Source organism: Gobius niger (assembly GCF_951799975.1).
Source record: "Gobius niger genome assembly, chromosome: 16".
Classification (NCBI taxonomy): Eukaryota; Metazoa; Chordata; class Actinopteri; order Gobiiformes; family Gobiidae; genus Gobius; species Gobius niger.
The window spans coordinates 7,429,541-7,451,299 of record NC_136867.1 but is presented as its reverse complement, the minus strand read 5'-3'; the positions used below and the strand labels follow the sequence as shown (position 1 = coordinate 7,451,299).

General features: G+C 40.4%; 1 protein-coding gene across 2 annotated transcripts in view; it reads left to right on the top strand.

Annotated features, from left to right (window-relative positions):
• nrd1a (nardilysin a (N-arginine dibasic convertase)) overlaps nucleotides 1-21,759 on the top strand; it is a 104,942-nt gene that overhangs the window by 48,556 nt on the left and 34,627 nt on the right. For both annotated transcript variants that reach the window (XM_079573851.1, XM_079573850.1), the window contains exons 14-23: nucleotides 5,158-5,216; nucleotides 6,479-6,533; nucleotides 6,617-6,721; nucleotides 8,540-8,663; nucleotides 10,497-10,583; nucleotides 11,447-11,566; nucleotides 11,731-11,782; nucleotides 11,884-12,034; nucleotides 18,414-18,541; nucleotides 20,541-20,703. In XM_079573851.1, the coding sequence (XP_079429977.1) occupies nucleotides 5,158-5,216; nucleotides 6,479-6,533; nucleotides 6,617-6,721; nucleotides 8,540-8,663; nucleotides 10,497-10,583; nucleotides 11,447-11,566; nucleotides 11,731-11,782; nucleotides 11,884-12,034; nucleotides 18,414-18,541; nucleotides 20,541-20,703 (1,044 nt within the window). The remainder of the gene's footprint in view (nucleotides 1-5,157; nucleotides 5,217-6,478; nucleotides 6,534-6,616; nucleotides 6,722-8,539; nucleotides 8,664-10,496; nucleotides 10,584-11,446; nucleotides 11,567-11,730; nucleotides 11,783-11,883; nucleotides 12,035-18,413; nucleotides 18,542-20,540; nucleotides 20,704-21,759) is intronic.

Sequence of the window (21,759 nt, the reverse complement as noted above, 5' to 3'; positions counted from 1 at the left end):
ATTTTTTTGGGGGGCTCAACCCGCATCTAAATGGATAAAATTGCCTCGTGATCAAGAAAAACTTGCATACTCCCGCTATAAACATTCGACATTGTAAAATGTGTTGCCACCCCAGAGATTATCCCTGACCCTGCTTGTTTTTTTTTCTAGATCCGCCCCTGAGGTTTTGTATAAAGCCAATAAGAAAATATTGCCAATGAACTTTTAGAGAACAGTATGAACAAAGAGAAAGTTGCTCTAATCTCTAATTTAATAGGAACAGACATCTTAAAAAAAACAAAAAACAGGTTCAATTCCAAAGCAATGGAACACAGTGATAGAAATTACTTTATTAAATGCAATTCAGAAAGAAATCAAAGATTCAGGAACCTGGCATTCAAAAAAATCACATAAAAGCTGCCATGTGAAACAAGTATAACAACAAATTTAGATGAATACTGTGTATTCCTATATTGTACTGTGCATAAAATACACAAAACCTGTAAATATTTACAGTTTTGGACAAAGACAATGAGAAATTTTCTCGCTAGATCACATGTGTAATGGTCAAGGATGGTTTAATGTGGCCCTTTGAGGAGCATGAATTCCTGAGCATGTAAAAAGAAAGTCTAGCCCATTCCTGTGCGGAGTTATGGAGCTCAGGATATAAACAGCATATTACAGCCACGTGGTAAGTGGTCAGTCTGCCCCAGGACGGCTGTGGCTACAATAGTAGCTTACTGCCATCGAGTGTGTAGTGAATGAATAATGACTTCATGTAAGCACTTTGAGAAACATGTGACACAGACTGATGAAATTCTCGGGTATAAGACGGGGTTTAGGTTGCATTAATATAAACAACTCGCATAAAATGATCAGATCATTATAAGTTGTGCATATTAAATGTCTTGGATCAGTTTTTGGTTTTTTTTAACAGCATTTCAGGAAAACAAAAATAAAACACTTGACTCCAGCAGTGGCTATTTTATTTTATTAGGTGATCCAATCCTCATTTTTTCCCCAGCTTTGATTAGTTGACGTTAGCATTAGCATGCTGTCGCGAGCCACGACAACTAAATATATGTTCACAGACTCAGTGATTAAATTCTCCAGGTTTTAAACTTCAAAATGACATACAGCATGTCTATATTCACTGAGATTTACTTGGTGAAAGTTGTGTTTTTATCGGAAAAATAACCTTTTAGACAAAGGTATCAGTTCAGTATCAGATATTTGTAGCCGATACCCAAAATCAGATTTTTTTTCCAATATTGGCTCCGATACCAGTACCGGATCGATGCATCCCTAACTGTCACACAAATATATCACTTTTAACTTTAAACGATTAATATAAATAAGATTAATAGGACTGTGGTTTCATGTTTCTTTAAATGTAGTGATGCCACTGACAGATCAATGACCCATTTTCAGTGTGCAAGTCGGGGATCATCTATTCACTTATTTATTTAAGAAAAAGGGGTACAAAGCACATGAAAACAAATGTTTCTAAAAAAAACAAAAGTGACTTGTCATAGGTTATCACGTATCGAATCGAATCACGAGGTACCCAGATGTTCCCACCCCGTAGTGCAGTATGTTTTATCTGTAAACTTACCATTGTTTTGGCTGAAATGCGTGATATCAATTGGAATATTGTCTCGCTTCATAAAAAAGTACTGTTGCATCTTATTCTTGGCTCCTGTCACGTTATAATGAGATGGTATTTGTGTTATTTGGTGCAGCGCTCGTATCTGACAAACTCCATTTTGTGTTCACGTGAAATAACAAGCACGGGCCCACACACCGCCGCCATCACCGTTCCGCCAGGTTATTTCAGGTAGAGGGGATGTTGTTGGTTGCCATGACAACAATGGGGTGGGGGGGGGGGGTGAACAGAGATGTACCTGATTACTCGCCATGTCGGTGTCTGAACTAAAGTTCGATGCCAACACAGATAACCCGCTCTTCAAAAAGCCTCAAGGATGTTGTGAAGAGGCGTTCAAAGCACAATAGAGATTAGATCAGAACAACATTGTGTTTGGATCGACCTAATGGCGCAGACAATAGCTTTATAAGTGTACGTTTTATACGTTTGGACGAGATATTAGGGGTGGGAGTCTTTAGGCTATCCAAGTCCAGTTCTTCAGTTTTTGTTTGGAAGTGTTGAAAGTTCTGACACTCAACTTGATACCAGGCCTAAAGGAGCTGTTAATGTCAGGTCAGGGAAATGTTTATATCGATTTCAAGTAGTGAGTGAAGTGAGGGCAAAATCTGGGCGATTTCAACCAATCGGAAGCGTGAAAGAGTTGTATTCCCTTAAAGGGGCTGGAAGCAAGTTTGCCATTTTATACTCACTACTGCCACCTCAGGCCATATGTGTAACTGCAGCTTCTATATTAAGCTCGTGCATGACGGCAATTCGGGCCGAAGTGACACATTTTTGAGTGACCGTACAGGATTTTAGAGGCAGTTGTGGTGAACAGGTCTGAGCTCATTCTACACATTAGGACATGGCTGGAACATGTAGGGGGAGGAAAATACTTAATTTTAACATTTTTAAACTCCTTATAGTCCCTTTAACTGGAGAGGAGGGAGTTACAGTAATGGAGTGAATGAAAACAAGAGCGTTGATAACTTTATGGGGGTCACGGGATGAGAGGACGTTTTTGGATTTTGCATAAAGCATGTTAGATATTTGACATTTGTGAGGAAAGAATCCAAGATTACACAAAGGGTTGATACCACAACTACTGCATTTAAAGCGGACATATGCAAAATTGACTTTCTTGAGGTTTTAACCATGTTTTAAAGGAATAGGCCACCGTTTTTACATACTAAGATATGTTCTTAGCTCACTTTAGTCGAGTTAATATATCCCCGTCTGGTCTTTGTCCGTGCGCTCTGTCACGCAAACGGAGCACATACGCAGCCTCTCCCACATGTCACATAGCTCCGAAAAAGCTCACGATAGAAGCTACCAAGCTCTTCCACGTGTTCCCTATTTAAATAAAGTTACGTGAAGTGTTTTCATGCGAAGTATATTTACCCAGAAATGTAGCATGTCGATTTTATAAGCAAATAAAAAGGGGGACTATATTGTGAGGCGTAATGATACGAGGAGCACAGCGTCCGCGTAGTAACTCCTAAAGACTTCCCCCGCTCACTTCCGTCAATAACCTTTAGGAGTTACTGCGCGGACGTTTTACTCCTCGTATCATTACGCCTCACAATATAGTCCCCCTTTTTATTTGCTTATAAAATTGACATGTTACATTTCTGTGTAAATATACTTCGCATGAAAACACTTCACGTAACTTTATTTAAATAGGGAACACGTGGAAGAGCTTGGTAGCTTCCATCGTGAGCTTTTTTGGAGCTATGTGACATGTGGGAGAGGCTGCGTATGTGCTCCGTTTGCCTGGCAGAGCGCACGGACAAAGACCAGACGGGGATATATTAACACGTCTAAAGTGAGGTAAGAACATATCTTAGTATGTAAAAACGGTGGCCTATTCCTTTAACGTTGTTCCCTCCTCAAAGATAGACCTGGAGTAGTTTCACAACATTCAAGCAGTTTTGGGTTAATCCTCGGACAAAAAGTAATTTTACGTGTTTTTTCTTCTACAGTGTCAGCGCCTCGTTCTGTTTTTTTCCTGATTACACTTTCTCATTGTTCAAATCCAAAAACGTTTTAAAGAACTAAGTAAGTATTGATGGGATGATTGGGGGGTCTTTCATCTCCCCCTGGTGTCTCTGGCTAGAAAAACTTTCCCCGTACTCACTAATAGAATCATGAAGAAGAAGCTAACAGGCTAACGGGCAAAGCTAGCACCACTTAAGCAGTATTTAGAGCCAAGTTTGAGTGAAAAGATGATCTCCATTGTGTAACTGGGTTGTGGCACAATGTACGTTATCCCTCTCTCCCTTTGTCTTTTCTGTCAGTGTAGTATTTACTCTCACAGACAATTAATGAGTAAAAGAAAACACAACATGCTACGACACCTGCAGTGGCGATTATGGCCTCTAGGGGCACGAGTTACTTAGTTCTGCTTCAAAGCTCATAATCCAACATTATCGATTCTGTGCAAGTGTGTTTATCAGACACTGCTGAAGCTTTTAACCACACCGTACGTTTTTGTGAAAATTATTCCTACAGCTGCCAGCAGGACATATTTTCAAATTACATAGTGTAAAATATCAAAGCTGAGGCATCCACAATAATGTTTTAAGTCTGTTTTTAAGCTCCATATGCGTGACGTTTACTTTGAATGGTTACACGCTTAGCCAAATAGCAAACAAACGCAATGGATACAAAAGATGGTTTAATTGTTCCAAGCATTTCTTCTTAGTCCTTGTCCCATATTGTATTTCCCTCTGTCTTTGGTCAGGCAGAATGAATGTACAGCAGTTACAAAGTGCTTCACAAGAGCACAAGAAGATAAAGTACAGACACACAATACCCCACAACACCCCTACAAACCATAAAGCAATATGGACATATACAATCTTGTCGATAGTCAGTTGTTCAATATAGTTAGAACTGTCTCCTTGACCAACCAAACTCCGCTGTCCCACATTGCCTTTGTTTCTGTAACTGATCGTGTGCAGATTAAACAGTAGTGTGCTATTGTTCAAGCCAAACAGAGATCGCTTTGGTCCAGGAAGAAGAGATTGTCTCGATCAAAAGCAAATGTTCTTTCGCAGTAAATCAGTCAACTTTCTACTCGTATATTCTTGCGATCACAAACTTTAGGGACGTGATGTGAAGCGGAAAGTTTTTCTGCGACACAAACTAAAATAATATACCCATTGTAAGCCTGGACCTTGGCGCAGACTTTCAGCTGTAAAAATGGAAATAACACTTTTCTGCACAAAATATTATTTTCTCCAGTCAGACTAACTTGTTTCTTTACAAAAAAAATCCTAGCCCGTCAATGCCTTCGAGTTCCACAGTGTAGGTACATTACAATTCACCTTGAGCAACATTGTCCTCCTTATTATGTGCCACATTCAGAGCAATGCCTCGACAATAAAGCCGTGTGCCGCCCGCGTACATCCCCAAGGCCTCAGTGTGTTTTGTACAGTGAAAAATGAAGCAAAGTTATGAACAAGTCGTTACTTCTGTTGTCGGTGGTAAATATTTGCAGGTCTGAGAGAGAGTTTTTTGTTTCTTTGCAGGTGACTCAGCTCGTGTTTCAGTACCTGAAGATGCTGCAGACGCTCGGACCACAGCAAAGGCACGGTCGCAACTTCATACTTTTTACTTAACTCATTCATTACTTCCAGCCATTTTCAAATCAGAGAGCTCCCCGCTGCCAGAGGTTTTTTAGGATTTTGACTGTTTTTTCAAGACCGACAGAACATTTAGGTCTAGGTCTATGTCAACACGAAACCCACCAAAAGACAGATTAGACTCTTCTTTCATCTAAAAAAAACTTTGTTTGTACCTCTTTCCATTCTTTAGTAATCGTCTGTAGAAAATAGGTGTAATCACCCAAAATGCTGTTTTCTGACCAAAAAGCTGAGAAAACGAAAGTGCAATGCTGCCACCTAGTGACTCAATAAAGGAACTTGTAGTTCTTTTATTGAGTCACTAGGTGGCAGCATTAGGCAGCACAACTAAGATTTTAACACCAGACATGCTCAAGGCTTTGCTGCAGCTGTTCCCATTGAAAAACTTAATTGACATCTATAGACGTCATTGGCAGTCAATGAGTTAAGAAATGGCTATTCACAAAGACAGTAGTTACATTTGGTTTCAGTAGTAGTTCCAAATGGTACTATTCGGTGCATGGAAGGTTTCATGACTTGATGCTAACTTCCGAGGGAAATGACTGTTTCCTGCCTGTGTTTATTCCTATGGGGAGTTAGCTGTGTCGTGTTGAGTTAAACAAAAATATACAATATGTGGGAAAAAACAAGCAACTGTTGGATAATTACTTGCGACACGTTAAAAAACTTTACTTTACTCAATACTTCACTCTAGTTGACTTCTGTGTTAATCAGTGTTTTGGCCTTGAAGCTAACGCGAACGCTAACAAGTGGTAAAATAACCACAATTTTTTTTTAATGAAAGACACTTGGCTTGATGTTTTTTGAAGTCTGCTTCTGTTTTTAAATCTTTATTTGTTAAACTTTGTTCAAATGTGGACAGGAAGCAGTCGTTACTCTACACTGGCCAACAAGAAGTTAGCTAAAAACATTCTGTGCCCACTGCCGATGGCTTATGGGACCTTTTTGTTGTTTGCCAGAATTACATGTCATCTAAAAGCATTAAATTGGATACCAACGGGACCTTTTGCGGGAAATATGAAATTGCTGGACTATTTTTTTGCACAAGTTCTTCAAAAGTGCAAAAAATAATATATACGCCTTCAACTGTGTTTTTGGCTGAAATTTACACATTTTTTCCCCCTCAAATTCCTCTTACTTTCTCCCATCTTTGAGTTTTCTGTCAAATGAAATATCCTGACACTCCCATCTGTGTGTTTGCCAAAAGGATATACGAAGAGATTCAGAAGATCGAAGCCAACGAGTTCCACTACCAGGAGCAGGTTAGCATGCAGACATTTAGTCAGTCAGATGTAAAAGCCAGTGTCACCCTTCCTTTTGAAACGCGTTGTGATTTGTGCGGCAGATTGACCCGATCGAGTATGTGGAAGACGTGTGCGAAAACATGCAGCTGTTCCCCAAAGAAGACTTCCTGACGGGAGACCAGCTCATGTTCACGTACGACCCAGAGGTAAGAGCTGTCCAAATAGTCTTCATGGAATCACAAAATATCTGGTCCAAATGCAGTTTTTGCTTGATTTTTCTCATGTCCATTATTGTTATTATTATATTGTATTATATTATCATTATTTCCCAGTTAGACATGTATACACAAATTGGTTATGAATCATTTGTGGAAAAACCCATAGATCTTGCTGTTGTATTACTAAAACTATCATTTGGAATTCCAAACTTTACAGCTGCCTGTACAAACCCTGCTTAATGACAGGCTACGTTTCCTCCTTGTATTTTTTTCCAAGTCGCGGCTGTTTAGTAGGGCTGGGTGCTGTTAAACGATACCAGTATAGTGGGCCTACTCAATAGTTGGCCCGCGGGCCAGTTCTGGCCCACCAAACAATTGAATCTGGCCGGGGCCTCATTTTCCATAATATATATTTTTTGCCATCATCGCAGCTCGTTCATGCTGGAATTGTGTCGCTTTGCGTAGCAATGTGTCTGCGGCTTTGTTAGCATCATCTCCTACAGCGCGGGCTCAAATGTAAACATGGCTTTGAAAAACGGTGTAAAGTGGCTGAAAAAACAGGAAGCTTATCATTGGAACGGATTGACAAAGCACAAGGACAGTGCGCATCGTGTTTCTGGAGTTTTGCTTGGGACATTAAGGTAAGGAATACCAGTTCAGTCGGACGATGAAGCTCATAGTGCCTGAATTTTGGAAAAAATAATCTGCCTGAGCTCTAACTTAGCCTAATAACATTGAAATCATTAATTCGACAGATGCATTTTTGCCCCTGACTTCATTCGATGCATCTTTGTGGGAAATGTACAAGCAGAGCAGAGATGCTCTTTGCGCTTGTAACAGGTAAAAGGAAGAGGCTGAATATGTGGATGAGCGCACCGTCTCCTAGGAGCGCTTCATTCACTGACTTTTTTCATAAAGCGCGAGGTCTGGACAGCACGGCAGCTCAGCTGTTTGGTCAGCCGTCCTCTTTCTTTCTCTGCCCTCAGCTGTGAGGAGCAGTGGCTGAGCAGGAGTTGGTCACTTTGTTTGAGCCGTACTGGTCTCACATGTGGGCCTGGTTTAGATGTGATTTAGTCCTGCCTTAGTCCTGATATTGCATGTTTTCGCCCTGGCTTTATCCTGGTTTAGCTCTGAGTAGTTCTAGTTTATTATTGGGCTCTTTTATTTTTCTGTATTAATCTATTACAGTGTTTTTTTGTTTTGTTTTTCAAAGCCTTAAAATGGAATGTAAAATGGAATATAATAAAACCTTTATGTTTAGGCCCAATTCTATTCTATTCAAGCAGTAATGATGATGATTAAATTCTTATTTATTTATGCCAAACAACAAGTTTGGCCCAGTGAAAAAAGTAATTGAAGAGCCCTGCAGTATGGTATTGGAAAAAAAGTTTAGGTACTACTGGTATGGAAAAAAGGAAAGTAAAAAGAAAAAAAATCTTATATCCTTGGATCCAACTTTTGATGCTGTTAGTCCAGAGACAGCATTGAAGTGACTCAGTTGTTTTAGCTCAAATAAAGGACATTTCCCCCTCAAATCTGCCCAATTTTTTTTTTTTGTACATTTTTCCCAATTTTTTCCCTTTTTTTTCTCATTTTGCCCCAATTCTTTCTCGTTTTCCCAATTTTTCCCCAGCATTTTTTATTTCTAATATTTTCCCAATTTTTCCCCAAATTGTTTCCCATTTTTCCTGACCTGAACCCGATATTGTAAATGTGCAGATCTTCCACACATTATTGTTCTGTTTTCCGCACTGCTGTGTAGTGATGATTAAAAATAAGCCGACATGTTGTTTTCTGTGCTCGCAGGTGATCAGCGGCGCTCTGTCCCTCCTCACTCCAGACAGGGCCAACCTGATGCTGCTGTCCCCGGAGCACGAGGGCCGCTGTCCCCTGAGGGAGAAGTGGTTTGGCACCCAGTACAGCATGGAGGGTATGTGCACGCGCTCCCGCTGCTTTCACAACGCAGCAACTCTGAGCACACATCCACTTCTCCCTCCTGTTAGTCGATGTGATGAAATGCAAGCAGTCCCAGTTTAGACACAGCTTATTCGCAGTTTGCAGGATTTGGGGGGTTTCAGACGAGATCACAGCACGCGGAAGGTCTGTTATGGGGAACTGAGATGAAGCCGCTGTTGTTCAGATGCAGGTTTTGCGGTTTGGTTCAATGAATACAGCCCGATGACCAGCCTGTTCGCTATATACACTGTAAGTCAAGGGGAGGGGAGAGTTCAGCTTCCTGACAGCCTGGTGGATGAAGCTTTCCTCCAGTCAGTTGGAGCTGGCATGGATCGAGACTGTACACCAGCAGACTAAAGTTAGCTTACTTCTTGCTGAAGCTCTAAGGACGTTAGGGCGGGTCTTCCCCTCCTTAAGGCGACACGGCAGGGGAAAAGGTTGAGATTTTAAGTTAGTTTTCTTTGACCAAACTCACTCTTTGTAGCGCTTATTTTATGACGTACCTATGAAGGAAATCACTACAACAGCACGGCGCTCTTGACATGTTTAGGATCTTCTGTAATCCAAATATGGTCATTTCCTTTTATGTTCAGATGTTACAAAGCTTTTACAACACTTTTGCAGCAACATCTCCACTGTGCACTAGCTCCAACATACTCATCCTAATTTATTAAGGACACATTTAGATTTTGTTTTTACAGATACAAGATCTGAAGGAACTAATCTATCAACAAAACCAAAAACCTAAATCCAATATTAGACTTTCTTCATCAGAACTGGCAAGAACAACAAGTCATTAGAGAAAACCTTGTCATTCTTACCTCCACGTAAAGGCAGGCTCCAAAAACACACAAGTGGTGGGCTTTTATTAGCCCATTCTGAACACTATCTATCAATCAAACTTCATCCAGCCATCCATCCATTTTCTTCCACTTTCCGTTTCCGGGTCGTGTGGGCAGTTGTTGGAGATGCCCACCTCACATTGCGCCAGACCCAAAGACTCCTCCTGCAGGTGGTGGGTTCACGGAAGGACGGCCTCACGATTCTATCCAGGCCTGTTGGTCTCTCATAAGGGGCTTCTGAACCGCCCTTTGTCTGACCCGTCACCTATAGGACCTGTTTGCCCTGGGAGACCCTACCAGGGACACCAAGCCCCCAACAACAGAGCTCCCAGGATCATTCGGGTTGTCAAACCCCTCCAACCACGTTAAGGTGGCAGTTCTAGGAGGGGAATCAAACTTATTTATACACAAATGTATCACAAAGTGCTTTATGGAATTATAATACATTTTAATCACAATAATACATTTCATCAAGGAAACACATTAAAAGTACAATGCACAAACATTAAAGAACAAGGAACAAGTCAATGTAAAGTTCAGGCGGAGTATCCAATGTCCAAATAAATGTCAGCAGCAGACAGTGACGAGCCGCGTTGGTGTCCCCCATCCTTAGACTCTCCAACATGGTGAGGAAAAACTTCAAAACCCAGTGGGAAAAAAAAGAAAAGTCGGGGAGAATCACTAAAGGAGAGATCCACTCCCGCTTAGGGCGAAGCCACGCCTCCTCACTCCATCGAGACTCTGCAGTCTTCAACATGGGTGTGCGGCATCTCCCTGTAACAACCCTGACCGTGTCCGCTCTGCTGAAGGAAAGCCGGTCAAACGGGCCCTGTCCAGATCATTGTTGAGCCAAAACACAGTGTCTTACAAAGTCTGCAGAGAAGAGCATAATACAGCTTCATATGCGAATTCAGAACACCACACATGTTGTCATTTTTTTCTCCGTTTTTATATATGCCTTTCAGACATTGCTCCCGAGTGGATGGAGAAGTGGAGCGGAAACCTAGAGCTGGACGGCAGCCTCCATCTTCCCGCTGAAAACGAGTTCATTGGTGAGTGGAGTTGACTTCGAACAACAATCGGATGTAGAGGAAGATTGTGAAGAACCTTGTTTTTGCCGTCCGTGTTTGTAGAGTCACACGAGGAGAGCAATGTGGCCACCATTTTTCCACACCGAGATATAGGGCTGCTCGATTATTGAAAAAATAATAATCACGATTATTTTTGTCATAATTGAAATCACGATTATTCAAACGATTATTTGTTGCCTTTAAAAAAAATCCATCAAAAAAATGACAAAAATCCAGCAAAAAAAATGACAAAAATCCAGCAAAAAAGTGACAAAATTCCATCAAAAAAGTGACAAAAATCCATTAAAAATAGACAAAAATCCAGCAAAAAAATTGACAAAAATCCAGCAAAAAAGTGACAAAAATCCAGCAAAAAAGTGACAAAAATCCATTAAAAATAGACAAAAATCCAGCAAAAAAGTGACAAAAATCCAGCAAAAAAGTGACAAAAATCCAGCAAAAAAGTGACAAAAATCCCAAAATTTAAAATTTGAAAAAAAAAAAATAGAAAAAAATATATATATATTATAATAGATTTTTTGCGATTATGCAAATTTTGTAATCGTTTACTGTTGTAATCGAAATCGTAATCGAATTTCGATTAATTGCACAGCCCTACCAAGATATGTTCTTTCCTTAGCTTTAACCTGATGTGGATGAAAAGGGACACTCTTTGGCAAACAGCTGCGTTTATCCTGTCAGTTTTACCCGTATGTGACGAAATGTGTTTAGTGCCGCGTTTAGGGTCGTAGTTCTTCTTTTGCCGAGTTTTATTGGACGGGACATCACGCGGGCAGAAGAGCTGACAGACACTACAATTGATTTGCTTCTTTGTTTCTCCTCAGCCACCGACTTCAGCCTGAAGCCCTCGGACTGCCCGGACACAGAGCTGCCCGTTCGGATCGCAGACAGCGAGAAGGGCTGCCTCTGGTACAAGAAAGACAACAAGTTCAAAATACCAAAAGGTAAACCGTTACATTACCGCCAGAAGGGGAATGGATTTATTTTACCAGACCTGTCTAAAACCAGGCTTAAGCTTGTCAAAAAAGAAACACCTGGGGAGTCACGTAGCGCCACCAATATAACACCTGTTAAAATACATTTCTCTGCTCTCTCCTCCTCTCCACAGCCTACATCCGATTCCACATAATCTCCCCCGTCATCCAGAAGTCTGCAAGAAAGTGAGCTGCAAATAAACATGAAAAATCTCCTTTCCTCTGCGCCGCCTTTGTCTCGTCGTCGGCGGTTTAATTTCCTCCCGCTCCTCCTCCTCTCTCCGCAGCGTCGTACTGTTCGACTTGCTGGTCAACATCCTGGGACACAACCTGGCGGAGCCGGCCTACGAGGCGGAGGTGGCCCAGCTGGACTACAAGCTGGTGGCAGGAGAGCACGGGCTGGTCATCAAAGTGAAAGGGTTCAACCACAAACTGCCGGTAAGCAAACAAGTTAACAGTCCCAGGCCTTAGTCGAGTCCAGATGAAAAGTGAAAAAGTTTGACAAAGGAGTCCATGTTTGTTCAATGTCACACTTCCCCTGTGCAAAAATCTTTGTGCAATGTTTTTTATTTTCATTTAGGGTTAGCCGTTACGTAAAATCCACCACAGTGAATACGAAAGTTTGTGCAGTGGAATACAAGGTAGACAATAATCCACATATTTATATCATGTAGTGCAAACGACAATATATAACATGTAGATATGAAGATCAAATCTGCCCACCCCCAATTCTCATTTAGTGATTGACATATTGAGCTTCACTGTTACTTTGTTCAGCGATTTCTATACAGATGTTATTCACCTTATTCCGCCCCGTCCACTTTTGCTTCTTTTTGCTTTGTCTCGACACTTCCATTGTAATCACACTTCCGGTCGAGCGAGAACCCCGTTCACTTAAAGCGGAGAACGAGGGAAAATGTTCGCCGCTCAAATCTGATGTTCAGTAGATTGATTTGTGTAAAATGTCCAATTTTCATTTGCACCAACAAGTCAACTCTGCACTGTTTCTCTGCGCGGCCTGAAACGGCTTTTTCATGTAGTAGCTGATTTTATCTTGACTTTTCCAATCCTATGCTAACTGACCATATAATATACCATATAATGACTCTATGAGGCTGCTGTTAAAAATGCCCAGACACTGTAGTGCGAGTCAGATGTTTGCTGACTGTGGAGCTCACTCTTGTCCTGCTGCACTTCGTCATTGTTATTTTAAATTTATGTGTAGACTGAGCGACTCTCAGAACGGCATTTTACGGACTCTGGTGTGTCCTGTGATTAGCTCAATGAGATTCACGTCAAAAATGTGGAATCATTGGCGCTCGTGTCTCTATGTGTGTGGCATCTAGAGAATTGCTGGTACCTTGTTTTGTTTCTGCAATTATCTGCAGTATTTTAATTTGTTTCTTTTAAACATAAATATGGATCATGTGTTCTCACTTGTCTCCTTAATAAAGATTGAATGAATGAATGAATGAATGACCAGAACTTCCGGAATAAGCGTAATATAATAGGTTACAAATAGTTATTACATAGTAACAACAATTCATACCAACAATGGTAAAGAAACGACGAGCATGTGTTACTCTATGAGACAGACGAAAACAGTAAATTCAAATTAAAGACCCTCCTCTATAAATTTAAACGTCTTTATGTTTATGTAACAGTTTGTATTTGGGGGTAGGCGATCATAAGCGTCTTGCTTCAGCCCACTCCTTTTGAGCAGAATGTATCCTGCTCAAACAAACAACTAAACTAAACAAATTTATGAAGAGTTTGACATTGCTTGTGTTGTACTTCGTTTGTTCTGAAGTTTTTCTCCGCATACACAAACACAGAAATGTTTCTGAGTGGATTGAGCTCTTGGTAAAGAAATATGTCCATATTCTCTCAAATTATGAACTTTCTCTTGAGTTATAAAAAATGTTGTAGGTTAGTCGGTAGGGATTTGTCAAATGCTTTATTTTAGCTTATTGATGTATTATGTTTTACAAGATCATTAAATGTTAGCAACTTTGACTGGTTGTGACAGGTTATGAATATGGGAGTACCAAAGTGCAGTATAATGTACAGAGAGCATTCTCGTCAGGGTATAGTTTAACTTTATTTTTAATTGAGAGGCTTTTGGAGATTTTTGTTTTTATATGTCTGACGGTTTGCTTTCAGTTACTTGTATAACTCCCAGAAATTCTCATTTACATTTTGAATAATTACTTTCTGTTCAGACATTATGTTCCAACTACCAAACATCATTACTTTAGTTTTATCTATATTCAATGATAGTTTATTTAAGTCCATCCACTTGTTCATTATATTTAGTTTTTGTTTGCCGTATTTACCAGCTCATTATAATCATCACTACTATAGAATATGTTTGTGTCGTCTGCAAAGAGTATGCATTAAAAATATCATTTATATGCACATTGAATAATTTTGGCCCCAACACGGACCCCTGGGGGACACCACAAGCAATGACAAGAGTATCTGATACATGCTGGCCCATTTTTACAAACTGTACCCTCCTTGTTTAATACGTTTTTAGCCAGTCCCCAGCCAGCCCCCCCATTATTTATCTTTCCATCTTATTTAAAACCTCTGACTACTCGCCTGAACCAAATGCGTTTTCCCCACTTTGGCTATAAGACAGTGTAATGTCTCATTTGAAAGCCAAGACCCACAAAATGGATCTTGTCGTCACTTTTTTCCACGTTCTTTTTCATCTTATTTTTGCCTTTTTTTTTAGTTGCTTTTTTATTGCGATCAGTTTTTGGCCTTTTTTTTGACACTTTTTTCAAGACGCTTTTAGGTTTGGGGGTTTTGTTTTTCACTGCCACCACGGTTCAAAGCAATGAAGTCTTGTAGCTATTTCCCGGACATAAAAAAATATATATGCTACTATAAAAATGTCAAGGCGGAGGTGTTCAAAAAGCTCATATAACAACCTCTTGCACGTTTTTTCTTTACACCGTCCATTCTCACAAGGTGTAGATTGTGTTCTAATGCCTCGACGAGCGCTTTCCCATATGAGCAAGGTTGCCTCTTATCTCCACAAAGAAACTGCCTCTTGTTAAACCCTGCATTTCCACTTTTAGACCAAGCTGTCTGTTCTCTATTTGCGGAGGACGTTTGCCAGCTGCACAAACAGATTGTCGACGCCGGTGAAATTTGGAACAGACAATTCTCCCGTATTGCTCAATATTTAGCGCAAAAAAAAAGAAAAAAAAGGGTTGTCCAGTCGGTAGTGTGCTCAATTTCAGAAGCCCATTGTACGTCATAATTCTTAACAATCCAATTCAGCCACTCGCTCTCTCATCAGAAACACGCCTGGAGTCGTTTTTCATTTTTGGGGGGTGATTTTGTAATCCATCTCTGGACCTCGAGTCATGTTCATCATGGCGCTGTTATGCCAGTGGCTGACAGTGAAGCTTGTTGGCGCCGTTTTGTGATGTGTAAAACCCACAGTTTGAAATCCAGCCCAACCCAGACTCTCACTGCTTCCAGTCATGTAAAATATCAATGCTGAGGTACCAAAAAGAATGGTTTTAAGCCTCAATCATGCCAGTTAGCAATTAGCCAACTTCTTCTTGTTAGCGGCCATCTTGTTAGCTTTTAAAAACATGGCGGATCCACCCCCTCATGACATCAGGCGGTGTGGAGCAAGTGTTCCTAGATCTTAACAAAGGAAACCAACTGAATATGCAGGAGGACAGAAGAGATATTTTACTCTAGCAAGACTATTTACATGTGTCCAGGGACTACGGATGAAAAATAGCCTTTCGTCTAGTTCCGGTGCATTTACACAAATGTTTATTAATGTACAGTGTCCCGGTCAACAAATCAATAAAGAAATAAATAGAATGAAACCACATACAACTCCAGATATGTTTTTGATAAACACGCTCAAAAAATGAAAATGACCAATAGTTTTATCTATTCTTTATCTATATCTTTATCCAGTTACAGTGACTTTTTCCAGCTTTTAACAAAATTATAACGCTGTTTGAAAACGTACCTTGTGTAGTATACCAGGGTTTCCGCGGGGCTTTAATAAGTTGAATAACAGAAATAAATTAACTTTTTCATGATATTGTAGTTATATAACTGCACCAAAATCAAGACCTTAAATGTCATTAAAAAGTGTTAAATTGGATTCAAACTGGTATTAAATCTAAATGTATTAGAAAATTCCTCAACAATGTTTTACTATAAGTTAATTCTCTTTCTTCTGTTTGATGAAATGTTTGCAAATCTTAAATGAAATATGAGCTATTTTTTTTCGGCATTTGTTGCATTAATGCAGGTGCTTGTCATAGAATTAGAATATCATAAAAAAGCGCATTCATTTCTGTTATTCAACTTAAACTGTGAAACTAATGTATGATATAGACTCATTACATGCAAAGTGAGATATGCAGCCTTTATTTGTTATCGTTTTGATTATTACGGCTCTTGTTAAAACCCCAAAATCAAAAATCTCATTACTCTATACATATGTGACTTTGCATGTAATGAGTCTATCTCATATATTAGTTTCACACAGGGGCGGACTGGCCATATGTCCATTCTGGAAGAGCACAGAAGGGCCACTGGCTCTAGGGCCACCAGTCCCGCCTCAACCGAGCTTTACCCAAATCTAAAAGCTAAAAAGAAAAGCATCAAAATAGCGAGAAAAATGTGATGAAAAGTCAACAAAAACGTGAGAAAAACAAAACAAAAAATGATCGAAAAAATAATTTAAAAAAACAACAAAATATGACAAAAATGTGGCGACGTTACGAAAAGTTTCCATCACTTTTGTAGGTCTTAGCTTTCAAATGAGGCGTTACATTGTTGATCTCCCGTCGAGAAGCTTTTAGATTTGGGTAAAGCCCAGTTTAAAAAAAACATGAACCTAAAAGGAATTCCGTGGAGTATGGTGCACCACAAGGTTCAATTTTGGGACCACTATTATTTATTATTCATATTAATGATTTTGCTTCTGTTTCTACGACCACCTTTCCCGTTCTTTTTGCTGATGATGCCAGTCAAAAAAACTTAAATAAAAAGCCGAACTGGGGAAAATGCACTCGTTAATGTTAAGGCGTTAATGTTAAAATGTGTATTTACGCTAATTTGGGCCAGGCTAGTCCGAGTCCAGGGCTGTTTTTCAGTCCAAGTCCGCCCCTGGTTTCACATTTTAAGTTAAATCACAGAAATAAATGAACTTTTTCATGATATTCTAATGATATGACGAGCACCTGTACATGGTATTTGGGCATTAAAAAGCCTTAAATTTAAATGCTTCTGCTTGTATAAACCTTGTATATTTGCTTCATTCCCACTGGCTTTGACTGATCCTGTTTACTTTAGTCATTTTCTTTCCTTCTCCCACAGAAAGCGCTGATCTCTATCTCCTGATTTGTGTGGTGTTGTAGAGATTTTGGAAGAGTCCTGAAGTGTTTTCAAAGCCCCATAAACCATCTCCAAACTTGCTCTGAGCTCATTTTTCACGGTTGCCATTGTAGTATTAACATGCCGTCGGCAGAAAGCGATGGCTTATTTTCTTTTTACTACGGTTAACTCCCGCTGCAGCTGACGGAAGGGTGCCCCCAAGCCACGTACGAGATGCAAACTTGTTAATTCAATTTTATGCATGATACTAGCTGAGACCCGGCCTTCGGCCGGGCCTCGCTAGTCTCCACATTTGATATTCTGAGATTATTAGTGATTACAAAGAAATGTCCAACCCGTCACACAGTTCAGCTGTAGACCAGTGGTTCCCAACCCAGTCCAAAAACTATGGCCACTACAAATGTGTAAAATAATGAAGGCTAAAAATAATATCAAACAAACAGCAATTGGAGTGTTTGATGCAGCCGTACTCCTTTCTTATAAACTACGACGACAATATGTTCACTAAACGCAGGGAATAGAGTTGAAGAGACAGTGGAATAATTATGGATAAATATTAGGGGTTCAGCTGTAACGGTTTGGGTCACGGTGCAGGACCCGTGGTTTGGTGCATGGTAGTGTGCAATCCAAAAAATAATAAGTTGGTTGTGAAATGAAATAGCCTAATGATCGTTGTTAGACAGTATTGATAACCTTACAATAAAATTGGCAATGCTTTCCAAGCTGCTTTAGAATAAAATGTACCTCTGGGCTCACAATACGTGAAAGCAAAATAGAAAACAAATGGTCCAGCAGCAAAGTAAAAAAAAAGAAAAAAACTACGCAGTGCAGGCCATGCGCTCGTTAAGTGTTACACACACACACACGCACGCACGCGCACACAGCCCTGTTTGGATGCACGCGCGCACACATACACACACGGACGCACACACGCGCACACACACAAACGCGCGCGCACACACACAGCGCCCTGTTTGGATGCGCGCACACGCACGGCAGTCAGATCTCGTGCACTCGCGTTTTTGTGACGGCGGGTTGTCCTCGGACAGCAGCACCGCAGCACCACGGCTTCCTGGTGTTCCCAAACGGTCTCCCATCCCAGTCCTAACCAGGCCCGTCCCTGCTTAGCTTCAAAGTCGGTATGGGAAATAAACATGGCGGCGCCCAGGCGGCGGCCATTGAGATAGCGTTTTCTATAATAGATACGTCCACTTAAAATCCTAAAGCCTGGAGAACGTTATGTCATCTTAAACGTGGCTATTTACTCCGCTTTATTTACATGCCGCGAGAAATGTTACAAGTCCCAATTAGTCCAGAAAGTAGCTTCAGCGCTCTCGCAAAGCCACAACAATAGCGGGGAGGATTACTCATTCTTTCTTTTAACAAGTCGCCGTGACAAAGCGTTCTCTTGTTTTTGCCTTCCCTCTAGTTGCTGTTCCGTCTGATCATTGACCACCTGGCGTCTTTCTGGGCCTCCCCCGGAGTCTTCAGCATGTTCTCCGAGCAGCTGAAGAAAACCTACTTCAACATCCTCATTAAACCCGAGAAACTTGGCAAGTGAGTGACGGGGCGCTGTTCCCACCCTGCAGCGCCGCACGCCGAGGCATAGCAGAGCGCGCAGTGCCTCCTAGTGGCCACGCGTGGGACGAGCAGGACATGGAGTTTGTGATTGGCCTCGGAAATGTCGCAGGAAAAAGGGAGAAGTGTGTGTTAGTAAGAGGAGTTGAAGGGAAAGCAAAAAAAGAGAAAAAGAAATGTCTCATGTAAGAGTAGAAATGTATGTGAAAATATTTGAACCCCCGCTTGGAAATCAAAAAGCGACGGAAACAAGGTTGAAAATGCAACAAAAAAGTGACCAAAAGACACAGTAAACAAGCGATAAAAACACAATAAGAAATTGATGAAAAAGCAACAAAAGAGTGACAAGAACGTTCCAGAAAAGCAGCAACAACACAATAAAAAAGTGACAAAAACATGATGAAAACACAGACAACAAAGGAGGGGAAAGGTGATGAAGAAAGCAACAACAAAGCAAACAAAACACGACAAAAGAAATCTATAGACATTAAAGAGACAAAAACACAACAAAAAAATAGCCATTTTAGCACTGGGACTTTTTGTGACGGCACTGATTATTGAGAATGGGTTTGTGATATTTAGCTCCCCCCACAACTGCCTCTAAAATCCTGCACTGTCACTCAAAAAGGTGTTAATTCGAGTGCGAAGTCATGCACGAGCTGAATATAGAAACTGCAGGTACGCATAAGACCTGAGGTGGCACTTTAAAGGGACTTCCATCTAGTCCCTTTAAAGTGGGGGGTAAGAGGTTGTATGAATACAAAGCATTTGACCTAAATCAATAGGCGCTTCCGGGGCTAAATCATGTGATCTTTAGTTCATCCCAAGCCGGTTCCGTCTATTAGTTTTTAAGTACTTTGTTCCCTGCCTTTTGTCTTAAACAATGTACACGGCAAAAGGTGATTAAAGGGATATTTCGGGATTTTTGACATAGGGCCTCATTTCCTAGTTATCCAGAGTGTTGTTGATTTCTGGAGATATATATATATAAATATATTTTAATTCATGCTGTCCTTATATTTGAAGAGTTTAGTGGTGCTAGGCTAGTGCGAGGCTAGTGCTATGCTAGTGCCTGTCTATGGTAACTAGTAGCCTGCATTAAAAACCTCTTCAGAATCATGGGGTAGTCCTCCAAACGTTGCCATATCTGATTTGTAGAAAGCTCCTTTGTTAATTCCAGGTGTAGTGATGCCGGCCGCAGGTAAACAAACTACTGTAGATCCGGTAAGCTAGCAGATCACTCCACCGCTGCGGAGCTTACAACCAGGAAGCTGATGCGGCTCAAATATAAGTTATTTTAAATGCAAAATGATTATGCTTAAAAAATGATTCAATCAGCACAGACATTTATATCGGTAGTCTGGTGTTATAAGTGATTTGCCTCAGATTGTTTTTAATGCAGGCTACTAGTTACCATTGACATGCGCTAGCCTAGCATCACTAAAGAAATCCACAACACTCCGGATAACTAGGAAATGAGGTCCTATGTCAAAAATCCTGAAATGTCCCTTTAACTACATTAGTTTAAATGTCTCAGTTTGAACATAATAATTTAAATTTTGAGTTGTTTTGACTTGTTCTGAGATGTTTCTGACTGGTTTCAATACATTCCGTCTTTTTTTTATCAGGGCATTTCCTTTGCCAATTAGATTTTTTAAAAATGGTCTCATCCCATTTGCTGTTTTACTTTTGTATTTCAAAATGGCCTTAGAACCAGTCTTAAATGTCATCAAACAAACAAAGTTACATTACACACAAAAAAACAAAATGCGGTCCAAAAGGCTGCAAAAAATGTGACATAAAGCAGCAACAAAAATGATAAAAATGTGATAGAAGCTTAGATTAATTTTGCAGGTCTGAGCTTTCAAATGAGGCGTTACACTGGTTCTGTTGGGGGTTCAGTTGCAGTGTGTATCATGTTGTCTGGACAGGCGTTTGTTTGAGAGGGACTGCATGAACCCCCTCTGCCTCTCCTCAGGGACGTCCGCCTGCTGATTCTGGAGCACTCTCGCTGGTCCATGGTGGAGAAGTACCAGGCACTCACAGCCGGACTCACCGTGGACGACCTCATGGACTTCAGCCGGAGTTTGAAATCCCAGCTGTACGCCGAGGGGCTGGTGCAGGGTAATTTCACCAGCGTGGTGAGTCCACTGGGCTCTATGTTCGGGGCGCTTTGTTTGCACACATTCATCACTTTTATGTTGCTCTTAGTCCATGCTGATGTGACACAGTGGTTCATACACACATCATTTCTCTCCCTACTTCCCTACTCTCTCCCTCGTCAGTCCATGTTAATCATCACAACAATTAAAAGTGCCCTTGTGATATTGTTAACATGTCGGCACTTTTAAAGGAAAAACATACATTTAAACAAGGCTCTAGCCATTATTTCGATTTTTTTTTTACTACAAACAATGAAAGAGCAAGACACTAAATTAAAATGTTAGATGTGGTTCAAACTCACTCCTAACTTTCCAAACATATTTGTAGCCTCCCAATTATTTACAGAGACGACTTATTAAGCACTTTCCACAACTTGCGGGGTCACTTCTCAGGGTCACTTTCACTGAAACGCCGGAAAACTAGTCTGGAAGTTCATGAAAGTTCATGTAATTGATACAAATGCTGTATAATTAGAGGCACGGTGTTTTTTGGAACAAATGTCTGAGTTTACAATGAAGTAAAGGAGGACAAACTACTACTAGAAATAAAAAATCAGGTATTGTGCCTTTAAAGTGTATATGACACGTTAGACACGCTAAAACATAGTTAACACAATTATTTTTAAGATTTTGATAAAGATTGTACCAAGTTTTCTTTAGTTTGGCCATTTTTGTGATGTTTATAGTTTCACTTCCTTATTGGACACTGACAGGAAGTGACATAGATGAAGGCAAACATTTTAAACTGTTGCCGTGCCGACCATGTTATGTCAATGGGAAATAAGTCAAACTGCTTTGGCACTTAACCTTTATCTATGTCACTTCCTGTCAGCAGCTTAAAAATTCAACTAAAAAAAAAAACTTTTCTGCCCAACATTTCTACATTTAAGGGACTATACACAGTTTAATAATGGTAAAACTAAGTATTTTCCTCCCCCTTACATGCTCCAACAACGTCCTAATATGTACAATGAGCTCAGACCTGTTCACCACAACTGCCTCTAAAATCCTGCACTGTCACTCAAGAAGGTGTTT